This window comes from Centruroides vittatus, unplaced genomic scaffold (assembly GCF_030686945.1).
Source record: "Centruroides vittatus isolate TY-2023 unplaced genomic scaffold, ASM3068694v2 contig_1033, whole genome shotgun sequence".
NCBI classification, from domain to species: Eukaryota; Metazoa; Arthropoda; class Arachnida; order Scorpiones; family Buthidae; genus Centruroides; species Centruroides vittatus.
The window spans coordinates 1,040,591-1,052,899 of record NW_027120671.1 but is presented as its reverse complement, the minus strand read 5'-3'; the positions used below and the strand labels follow the sequence as shown (position 1 = coordinate 1,052,899).

Below are 12,309 nucleotides of genomic sequence, written 5' to 3'. Positions count from 1 at the left end.
AGACAAAAATTGTGTCTTATATGCTGTAAAATATGAAATGCGTTTTACTTGTCAGCAATTGAGTGCCGGTCCTGTAGGCATACGTCTCGAATGAAAAGGTTTTGATGTAATAAGACAAGTAAACTTACTGGAAACTGAATATATTTATTTAATTTTTGTGTTTTATTTGAATATGAGAGATTGGAATATTACACATTTTATGCACTGTGTTCACTTTTTGACATGTTTCCTGGCTGAAGCATTATCATATTGCCAACTTCAGTTGGCAATATGATAATGCTTCTTCAACAGACACTGTATCTTCATTTCTTTTGCCCTTCAGCTTCCTTCAATAAATGAATTTGCTTTGATTTATAAGATACTTTCATTTGTTTTACAGACATTTCTTGCTTCATATTTTCAAGGGCTAACCTTTTGACAATTTCTTCCTTAAATTTTGTGATCTGCATTATTTTATTGTTGATTATTATAAAAATACATAGCATTGGTGATAACTGTAGCTGTTATTGGGTGGAAAATAATTCCACTATTTTAGTTCTTTGAACATAAAGCAAAAATGCAGCCATCTTGATCTGAAAGAGCAATAGATTTTTCTTTATTACAATTGAGAATCGTAGCTGATTTGAAGATTTGTACTGTATGTGTTGCTGTGTTTGATGCCCACCAATGGGCATGTGGTCCAAGTAAGCAAAGGTTGTCTATGGGAATTTAAACCCACCGGTAATCATTTTCAATAATACATTTTTTCCACTAAAACAAATGACAGACGTTAAAATAATGAAAGAAATGCATTAGTCGTGACTAGGGAAAAAAGTTTAGTTCCAGTCTCATAAATGTTTTATTGTGTGGTGTTTGACTTGTTAAAAGCATTTTGTTTTTATTAGCAGATTGTTCTGTAGGCAGTAACGTTAAAGATTCATTTGCTAAAATAAACTTTTAATGGTCATTTGAAAGAAATTTGTACACTTTAAAAAACTTATATAAATTGCAATTTTTTTTATAAAATACAGAATAGAACAGGTTCATAAAAAAATATATAAATAAAAGAAAGATAAATTTCCTGAAAAAAAAAATTGAGAGTAAAAAAGACAAAATTCAATAATACTGAGAATCCAAACACACACACATGTCTACAAATGCTTCACACAGATACAATTAAACCACAAATAAACAAAATTTTCCTTTTATTCATAAGCTTTTCTTTTACAGTTTTTTCATTTGAAGAGTTATTTTTTTCTGTTCTAATAATACATTAGTATTACATTTTTTAACAAACACCTAATAAATAATAAATGTCTAATCTTTTCTTAATGAATGAAAAAAAAAAAACAAACAATTATACCAACAGATACACTATATTTAATTATATTTTATTTTAATTACATAGATGTTAATATTGTACTTCAATGTACTGTATTTTTAATATTATACAACTTTTCTTGGATTCTTTGTAAGGCTGCTCTTGATGCTTTAACTTCTTCTTTAAATTGTTTCCTAAAATATCAGGAAAAAAGATTATAACGTTTGAAACTGTTATATTTGCTGCAGCTTAAGAGTTAATTTTATTAAAATATTAATATAAATAATTTAACCTTATAATAATACATTATACAGGGTGACCATAAAGTATGAAAACACAAGCAAATACACATAAATTGATATTACATTACAATAGACAATGTTCAATTATAAAATAAATACATTCAAACCATATTATATTTCTCTGTTCAAATGGCACCCCTTCATCAGATATTGTTTCCTCATTGAAATTTTCAATCTCACTGACGACATCAGAAATCTTTTTTTCAACATTTTCAACTGTAGGAATAATATAAAAGAATTATCAGGTATATTTTAAATTAAAAATAAATTTATTAATATCGAAAGTAAGTTCTGTTGTTACCTCTTTTCAAATTCTGTTCAAGTTTCTTTTCTGTTTCTACTATTTCTTGTTCTAAAGATGAATCTCTCTAATAGCAAAATATATACGTATAATATATTGTATTATATGTATATATTAGTATACAACTATTATTGCACTCGTATCCTACTGTGTATGAGTATAATAATAATTGGCTGAAATTAGGGTAAGGTTGCTCAAGTTGTATCACTGCCTAAATTGTACCTTTTAAATTTTGAATTTAATACTGCAGTAATAGTGGTAGTTGTTTTCTTAAAATTTTCTATATATATTTGGTAGCTTTGTAGCAAGTAAATTATTGATAAATTTATGTTTCTTTTTAAGTATACATTCTGTAGTATCTAAATAGTTGTTTACTCGAAACAAAATCATAATAGCTTTATTCAGTGTTTTTTTTATGTTTATTTGAAATGTAACTTGTGCTGCATCTTAAGTCGTACCCACATAAGATTCCCAAATTGTATTGGTACGATTTAAGGAATTATTCTCACTGTTATTAACTTTTACCTGCTGAGAAAAGTAAGATAGTGCATTTAATAACACATAATAATGTTTTGATTTTGAAGTTTTTGTTTTTATAGACCGTAAATGTGTCAAAACGAATTTATAATACAAACAATAAGATATAGACGAGGCATTAAGCAAATTATGCAGTAGCGATATTGGGTTAATGAAGCACACAGACAATATGAAATTGCTAAACCAATTCTATGAAGTTATCTTTGAGGATTAAATAAGAAAATCAAATTCAGAAGGTTTAAAGATCTGACTGAAAATATGAAGAAAGAGTTAGTTAAATGTGTTCTTTAGAATCGTGTTTCTTTGGGCTTGCTGTAACTGACCTATGAAAACTGGCACTTCGATTTGCAGAAAAATATAAATTACTACATTGTTTTAACACAAAAAAGAATTGCAGAGAAGAAATGATACTATAAATTCATGAAAGGTAGCCCTTCGTCTTTATGCACTTTAGAGGCAGCCTCAATGGCAAGAGCAGAAAATAAAAAGAAATGATCAGTTGAAAGATACAAACAATGAAAATAAAAAAAAAAAAGAAAGCCAATAAAAGGAAAAGCGATTGGTTTTTTAATGTTTGTGTAGAAGATTGTGAAAAAAACATGATTCAATGCTTAAAACATAAGACACGGTTGCATGATCTACATACTGGAGTTGACAAAAAACATAGAAATATGTTTGTGATGTTTGTAATAATTAAATATGCGGTAGTGACATGATAAAAATATTTATATTTACGGACATTACTTAAAACAACTAAAGCCTATATTTCTTAATTTTGTTCTTAGGTACAACTTAAGATGTAGGTGGTACCACTTAGGAAACTGGTTTCCTTAGTCATACCGATTTTAGTTTAATTAGTTTTGTTAATTTCATATAAAAAGATACAGATGTTTTGAACTTTGTCATAATAAATAACAACAATGTTTGCAAAAGTGCCAAATGAAACAAATAATTCTTGTTTATTTAATGGATCCTACAATTTATACTTGATTTTTCTTATGGGGTACAACTTGAGTAACCTTACTCTATATGGTAATTTGGAAAGAATAACAATGATAAATTTAGCATTGTAATTCTCTGAATAGATAGATAGCCAAGGTAGTAAAGATATGGCCTCCTGCTCTGGAGCTGGGGACCAGAGTTTCTGTTTGGATAAGAAATTTTTCATAAATGATTTGTCTAGGATATCTCAATATCTCAGGAAGGATATCCATCCTTTACTGCTTACCAGACCAATTGTGGGCCTGGCCAAACTCATGTGCAATTTTGGTTTAATTAAGATTTCTCCAGCTTTGGAATTGTATTACATAATTTAAAACAGTTTAAAACTTAATCAAAAATTCAAATATTTGGTTAAGAAACTTATTTGGCAGATCCGTTTGGTAAATAGTTCCAGATTGAACTTAACTAACTTAATTTTGACATGAATTGCCAAAAATTTTGACTATCAATAGACTTGAGCAAGTAGAATTTCTTAAAAGTGCAATATCTGATAGTAAATATTCCTGGGGTAATGTTTGATTATTTCAAAATAATATTAATATAAACAAACATTTTTTGCGATTGTTTTATGATCAGTGAGAAAAACGTACCATACATTTATTTTGACATTATTTATTTTATATAATTAGTTATCCTTTAGTTCCTATTTGTCACAAACACTAGGCTTCAAATATTTTTAATTATTAATTTCGTTCACGTAAAACGTAAACCATTGATTTTAACTTTATATCAACCAGTTAAAATAAATATACAGAATTGATGCAATTAATTTCTTGTTACAAATTTTTAACCTTCCATCTAAAATCAGTACGAAAACCTTTGACTATAATTCAATTACCAAAAAGAAAAAAAAAATACAATGTCTTGATATATTTATTATTGAATATACAGTTAACATTATAAAAATTCATAACACTATGGTATTACTGTACTAATTTTAGTGTTTTGAGACTTTCTTAAAGTTTTGTTTTTTCAATTTCTTTTTGGCCGACTAATGGCCGCTGGATGCACTGTATAATGGTAGGTAGTTCTGGGTTTGCGCATGATCAACTGCTAGCTGCATGGGTTTTCTTTGTGTAAAGAAGTCCTTTAACAAATTGACTTCATGTTGTGTTACCTTATCTCAGTGTTTCCCAAAGTGTGGTACGCGTACCCCCAGGGGTACAGGAAGAGTTTAGTGGGGGTACACGCTGCACCGTGCTTCGGCTGTTCCTGGTCAACAAGCAGTTTACTTTTTTCGATTACAAACATAGAAAAATAATAAAAAACTTCGTTACTTCTTAGCGGTTTCGCCGGGTGCTGTGATTCTGTGTATTCCTCCACCCTATGGCCAAGACGACAGTGTCACACAAAAACCTCCAGTATCTACACATTGAATTGTTACAATGTGCGTGTGTGTATTTTTAGCTTTTGTGCGATTTTTCTAACAGGAAAGGTTTGTTATGTGCTTTAGTATTAATAAAAAGCTAAAAATGCCGAATAAACCAATTTTTCTGTAGCTAGTTACTACAACTAACAATTCTAAGCAGAGACTTACTTTGACAGTGCTTCTAGAAAGACGAAAATGAGACCTAAAGTCCATATCGCTATATCTAGGAACAATATTTTCCACATAGTCTTCTATTTTGGCTTTTTTGATTTTTCAATTGCAGCAGCATATAGAAATGGAATATCCTCGTTATCTTTGGTTTTTGATTTAAAGTATATGCAATTTTTTTGACGAGGGGTACTCAGCATTAAGAAAATTATACAAAGGGTACACAGATGTCAAAAGTTTGGGAAACACTGCCTTATCTCATCAAAATAAACCAATTTCATAAAGAACATAGGATCTAAAAATTAATTTATATCTTCAATCTTCATTAAATAAATTTTAAAATTGCATGCCTTTTTATAATTTAGTTTTGAGTGTCTGAAATTTTCACATAAAGTAGACAATTTATTATTTCCCTAAGAATTTAAATTTTGAATCCAATAAACCATATTAAAAATATTTTGAAGTTTGAATTAATAAATTTTAATCTTTTTTTAATGTCAGTGAGGAGGGCTTTAAGACCCTTTGTATCTACCACTGCTATTAATGTAATGAGAATCATATTAAAAGTACTTGCATAAATACATCTTAAAAATAACTTCCAGGACCGATTTGACAAGTGATATGGATGTAGGCAGACGTACGTAGCTACAGTTAGAGCTTATTTTGAATGTGCGTAATAAAATTTCAGCCAAAAGTTTAATAATATGAAAAAACAAAACTTAATGTAAATAAACACACTGTAACTGACATCTAACAGACAATAGCCGAGGCAAAGAAGCACCAGCTTCCACTCTAAAGGATCCTGATTCAAGTCTGATCAAATTATAAATTTTTATAGGGCCAAATTGGCCTAGATATGTCAATTGCTTTTTCTCATTACCTGGCTGCCCTCATTATGGGTTTGAGTGATATGACTGGCATGAAAAAGTCTTGCTTAGGATTTTCCAGACTGAGAGCTTAAAATTGCAAAGAAAAATTTGCAATGATGATATAGAATGAATATTGATGAAATAATAAGACAATTTTTTAAATATAAAATTTACGTTTACTGTTAATATTGCTAGATTTTATTAGGCTATATTAAGGCTTCTTAACTGTAATCAAAGCAATTTGGCTAGAGATAGGTAAGTAAGTCCAATAAAATATTGTGGATCATTTGGCAATAAATATTAAAGTATTAGATTGTTATAATTTATACATTTGTTGTTAGTTTATTTGAATCTTGAAGTCTTTTTCTCTGAACTGTAAATGTTTTTGTGAAAGGAATTAGGAGATAAATCTCATTATTTATGTACACTGGAAATGCATTTTATCAGAATATAATATGTATTAAAAACAGATGGCTTACTAACTGATCTTTGTGTTCCTAAAAATTCCCTTGTATTGTAACACCATACATTAGAAAATCCAATATTTACGGAATTAAGAATTGTTGGAAACAAAAAATTTGTATTTTTATACTTACATAATATGAAATGCTATTGATAAATTTTTTAGTCAGGCTATCAAGTTTTTCTTCAAAATTTGAACTGAAAACAAAAAATATAAAATATAGATGTAATTTTTATTAATAAACAAAATATCTGTATGAAAATTGAAATAATTACAGGTTTTCAATTTGGCTGTTTTGTTCCTCTTTCAGTTTTTGCTTAATTTCGTCTATTCGTCTTCTCAATTCTTGATTTCTGTTATTTTCACTAAAGAAAAATATGAAATTACATAGTAAATCTCTTTTGTAATAAAACTGTCGATAAAAAAAAAACATTTTTGATGTATATTTAGTCTGTCTCTCTAATGGCATAAAATGGATACTCCTTACTGTAATTTCCTATACATTACATTAGCATGTACCCTTCAGAGAATTACTAAAATGAAAATACGAGGGCTATATGGAAATAACCTCCTGTTTTATTTCTTGCCCAAAAGGCATAAAACAGGGAAAAAGAAAAATTATTTATTATATGCAAAAGTTGCACACATACGTAAACTACTTTTCAACATAATTGCTGTATAAATTCAGACATTTGTTATAGTGTGACACCATCTTCTGTATGCCTTCTTCAAAGAAGGTTACTGCCAAGGACATCAGCCACTCCTCACAAACACTGCAACCACAGTAACTTATTTTTACTCATTCTGTCCTGTGCGCACTAAGAGGGTTTTTCTTCCATATATATCATGAGCTCGACCAGGCCCACAATGGGATTGGCTGAGTGGTGAGAGATGAGGCCTGATATATTCAAGGTAGTTTCCCGAACAATTCCTGCAATTACTTTCCCAGATATGATCCAAAGTTCTCCAGAGCAGTAGACTCATTCCTTAACTGTCAGCCATTCAGCTGTCAGGCATAGCACTAGGTACCAGAATTAACTGAGTAGGCTATAATCTACCACACCATAATAATAATACCTGTTCAACAAAGGATAAGTTTCTTTGTATGATAAAGACCTGATGGATTTTAATCATCAGGCCATCCGATAAAATGCTGAAAGTCTGTTTTGCTTATCCAATTAATAATTAGAAAACAAAAGACTAAAATTATTTTAATATTCTCATGTAATCTGAAAGTTATTTAGTAACTTTCCTCAATCTCATGGCACACTATTTCTAAATTTAATTAATTTAACACCTTACTGTTACTAAACACCCTCTTAACACCTTACAGTTATTATTTTTTTCACATTCATTTGTTTTAATTAACACTTTCATTTTAATTTAAATATATATACTAATTTTTTTAATGTATGTTTGTCTGATTATTATTTAAATTTCAGTCAAATTAGTTCGGTGTTGTTTCTCCTGATGATGGTCTGGGTTGCCCAAAAGTACTTGAGAAGGTGATACATGATGTAAGCTAGTAAACTTTGATATTGTTGGTTTTTTAAGTATATTAGAAAATGATATGTTTATTTCTTAAGCCTTACCTTTCGCATAAATTGTCCATTTGTTCTGCTTTAAATTTTGCAACTTTAAATGTTTCTGTAATTAAAAAGTTTTCTACAATTAATGTTTTAAATTTATCCTTAAATCATACAACAGTCGGTTAATTTGAATGTATATTACGAAAACAATTAAAATTTAGCAGTATTATAATTTACCTTCCATTTTAGTATGATTATCAGATACTTGATTAAATTTCATTCTAGCTGAAATTAAAATGATAAATTGTTAAAATAATAGTAATAAATATTATTATTAAAATAGTTTTAAGTTCTTGATAGATATTGTTTTTTTAATATAAAAAAAAACTCATTGAAAAATAAATATTTTACTATACCCCTTTCAACCTGCATTTCCAAATTTCTTCTGGCTGTATAAGAAATTTGCACTTCTTTTTCAAGATTTTGTTTAACTGTAAATATATGAAGAAAGGTAAATTTATTGAAGCAGTAGATAGTATATCATTTAAAAAAAATCTTTCACAAAAATATCTAAATAAAAATCTAAATTTACAAGAAAAATCATATCACAAATTTTACATAGCAATTCTTAATAGTGTAATGATAATTGTAAAATATGAAATAAATGCATTAATACATGATTTAAATTAATTATGATTTTAAGAATAAAAAGTTAAATATTTTATGTCATCTAAAGATTATTATATCTTGCTTTTGACATATTTATCTGAGACTTGGACATTGACTCAAAAAGAAGACAGAACCTATTAGCAAGACAAATGAAATTTTTAAGAAATAAAGAAGAAAAGACAAAATAAAAAAGGAAGATGTCAGATGCAAAATTGAAGTAAAAAAAAATTGACAAAGGGAAACAATGATGACAAAATATCTGGAAAGATAAAGAGGGGATATCATCATCATCATCATCAATAAACTTTACTGTATTAGGATTATTCTGTCACATCAGGGTATACAGTATAAAGAGGGGATATAAAAAAAACAATACTGTCAACATTTTTCAAGAATGGTGGAAAGAAAAGAAGTCATGGTTCCACTATTTGATCCAAAAAAATTTCTCCATAAAGGTGAATAAATGTGCATAATTTTTTAAAATACTTAAATACACTACAAAATTAAAAAAAAAAAAAAACACACATTTTCTTTCTGTATATTATTATTGTATTTTAATTACTGTTCGGTTTCAGACAATAGGACAGCCTACAAAATAACATTTTTCTGTTTATTCATAGTAAATATAGAATTGATAAATGTTATTTTGGAATATTCAGCCCACAAATTTGAAATATAAACTTTTAAAGTTCTTTAATCGAAGTTAGCATAATTCATAATAGGAATATGGCATCATTTAACACATTTTTGACTTCTCGTAATGAATTATTCCATTACCAGAAGAAAAAAGATTGCTATCAACTATAAACACAAAGGAAAATTGCACATGGCATATTGATACCCGGAGAAAAGATACAGGAGTTCGGCCGAACCCATAATGGGCTGGCTAGAAAAGATCCTAGTACCACAGAACGGAGCCAGTTGAAAAATAAATTTACTACTGAGCGATCTCAGAAGGTGGTGACTAGCAAGAGAATTATTATAACAGTTTATTACAATAAATCATATTTTTTTACACGCGCAATATTTATAAATTCAATTTAAAATGCGTTTAACAGCGTAAACTCAAAAGGAAATTCACTAGTGGCGCGTTATTCTATGGACAAAAATGGGAAATTGCCCGGCGCTCTAAGCTAATCCTTTATAAGAAAATATTTTTTTCCGAAGAAGAATAACTGACGTCAAAATCCCGTGCATGGGGCACCTAATACAAATTTAAGCTCCATGACGTTAAACGCCCCACTGAAATTGATTATTATTATTATTCCTTAAAAAATAGTTTTTATTTTAAATTTTTAATATAATTTATTTAATTTTTAATTTATAAATATATATAAAAATACCGCGGCTTAATTCCTCGATGTTCGATTTTATTTTATCAACTCGGAAATTTTGTGAAATTTCCATTTTGTTTTCTTCGAGATAAGCAGACGATTTTTAAAAAAATAATAATTGTTGCCAACTGCGTAATATTTTTTTTACAAATTTTTGTTTTTTCGATTTATTTTTTGTATCTTATTTTAAACTACATTTATGAGATTTAAATTATATTTTGTTATTATTAAAATTATTATTATTGAAATTAATTTTCTCGAAATGTGGAGGAATAACGGTTGGCAACACTTCATTCGTCGTCCATTCGCCGTAGGAAGAATCTCTGGGGTAAGTTTGATTTTATGTACAATTAGTATTTTTATATATTTACAAAATATAAGTAATTATTAAAACTTATATAATGCTAATAAGAATTAATAAAATACGTTAAGATATAAATATTATTGAATTGAGTTAATTTCCGTGTTGTTTCCATAAGATAATGTGTTGTCAGTTGACGTCATAATACACGGTAAGTAATTGATGATTGTCGTGAAAAGATTGCACTCTCGTGCGTTAAGGATCGTAGGCTCTCTCAAAAGCGGCGATTTCTTAATCCATAAATGCATTTTTGTCAACAAAATACAGGGTAAGATTCTAGCTCTGAATGACACCAACGACCTATGGACATTGATGAATAAGTGAACATACATACATCAATAGGTAAGATTGCAGCTCTGAATGACACCAACGACCTATGGACATTGATGAATAAGTGAACATACATACATACATCAATAGGTAAGATTGCAGCTCTGAATGACCCTTCATTCATAGCTACAATTGCAAATCCCCTAGACTGGCGGTCTCCAAAGTGGGGTATGTGTATCCCGGGGATACGCAAAGTGATACTTGAAGTACACCAAGTTTTCCTTCAAAGTACTATATGCGCATCTTGTCTGCAGTCCGTCTAATCTTACGGTCATCCTCCTGAAGAAGCAGGCTTGCCATCGCTTGTGGTCGTACGTGGAAAAAATTCAAATTGCACGTAGCAGGAAATTTAGCAAATTTTATTAGGTTAATGTTACCTATGGTAGCGAACATGGCGACTCGTCTCTGAAACAGTGGGGACGCAAGTTCTAACCTAACCTAACCTAACCTAACCTATTCTAATAAATTACCCCTATTCTAATAATTTGGTTGGCAATAATTATGGTATTTTATTAGAATAGGTTAGGTTAGAACTTGCGTCCCCACTGTTTCAGAGACGAGCCGCCATGTTTGCTACCATAGGTAACATTAACCTTTTATTATATTATAGGGGATACAACTTATAATTATTTTTGTCTTAGGGGTACACAATCAAAAAAGTTTGGAGATTGCTGCCCTAGACGACCAAAATGTCAAATGAACTGTATCTCTAATTGTGACCCTTGATGACATATTTGCCTCCAATGAGAATAACTGAGTTACTTGTTAAACATGCAATGGAGCACAAGATTCCAATAATGAATGTTTCAGTAGTTGGTGAAATGGCACTTCTCATGTTTTATGAGCTTTTAGCCATCTCAAGTAAAGTGGAAAACAGTTGACTTTTGGCATTTGGCATTGTTTTGAGAAATAGTTCTGGATTTTTCGAAATTGAACATAAACGTACTCAGCAAAAAAAAAAAATATATATATACTCCAATAACCACCACCTTATAAGTTGCTGAGGGAATTTTAATTAAGAAAACTAACGTTTTCGATCTATTCCATAGATCATCCTCAGGTTCGAACTGACGAACAAAAACAAAAATAATTCCAAAGAATGGAACACAAAATATTTAAATTCAAAAAAACCGACAACGGAGCAACTAATTAAAATTAGAATTAAAGCGCAAAAAATACATAAATGTAAACTAACAAACATAAAACAATACCAAGGTTATTAGTACACGCTAACATCATTTAACAGATAATATAATATTAAAGTCCTCCAAATATGAAACACATCGCAAGTCATGAGCCATTTGTAAGTCTCTTAATAGCAAACTTCCAAGCCGACAGTAATCCCTCAGCGTCCCTGGTGTTAATGCATCTGTTGTCGAGTCTACTCTTATATATTTCTATTTTTTCCGCCATCCTTGCTAAAGTTGGAGAATATATTTGCTTGACGATTTCCGCTTCTTCCCATCCAACGACGGATCCTTCGGCCTGGGCCATCTGGGCCAGAACAGTTGCGTTAGAACTTTTCCTTACATCATATTTATGCTCTTTGATTCTTACACCTAGGTTTCTCGTTGTAACCCCTATATACTCCTGTTTTAGACCTAATTGCTGGTTTTCATAAGGGATCCTATAGACCCCAGCTTTATCCTCTTTCTTAATTTCCTCTTTATCAGTTCTCAGAATTTTGTAGAGGTTCGGGGCTCGTTTTAAGATCAATGTTGATTTTTTAATGTCCGCTATCTCCTTCATAACGAAATCAAGTTAATGAAATCGAC

The 12,309-nt window shown here is 29.6% G+C and overlaps 1 protein-coding gene across 2 annotated transcripts; it reads right to left on the bottom strand.

The window, feature by feature from the left end:
* Positions 1-1,377: 1,377 nt before the first annotated feature.
* On the bottom strand, positions 1,378-9,967 carry LOC136968185 (synaptonemal complex central element protein 1-like). 2 transcript variants are annotated; one of them, XM_067262158.1, is made up of 9 exons: positions 9,853-9,967; positions 8,257-8,331; positions 8,078-8,125; positions 7,904-7,958; positions 6,587-6,676; positions 6,445-6,508; positions 1,904-1,970; positions 1,710-1,818; positions 1,378-1,494 (listed from the first exon to the last, which is right to left on the bottom strand). In XM_067262158.1, the coding sequence occupies exons 1-9, from the start codon at positions 9,914-9,916 to the stop codon at positions 1,404-1,406; spliced, it is 663 nt and encodes a 220-aa protein (XP_067118259.1). In that variant the 5' UTR covers positions 9,917-9,967; the 3' UTR covers positions 1,378-1,403. The 2 variants fall into 2 exon arrangements, with proteins under 2 accessions (XP_067118259.1, XP_067118267.1); XM_067262166.1 differs by lacking the exon at positions 8,078-8,125.
* Positions 9,968-12,309: the final 2,342 nt, after the last annotated feature.

Coding starts and splice junctions, on each gene's coding strand:
- LOC136968185 (XM_067262158.1), bottom strand. CDS start 9,916: ATGGAAATTTCACAAAATTTCCGAGTTGATAAAATAAAATCGAACATC. Junction 6,677..7,903: donor ATGGACAATTTATGCGAAAG/GTAAGGCTTAAG, acceptor ATTTTTCTTTAG/TGAAAATAACAGAAATCAAG. Junction 1,819..1,903: donor TGAACAGAATTTGAAAAGAG/GTAACAACAGAA, acceptor TTATTCCTACAG/TTGAAAATGTTGAAAAAAAG.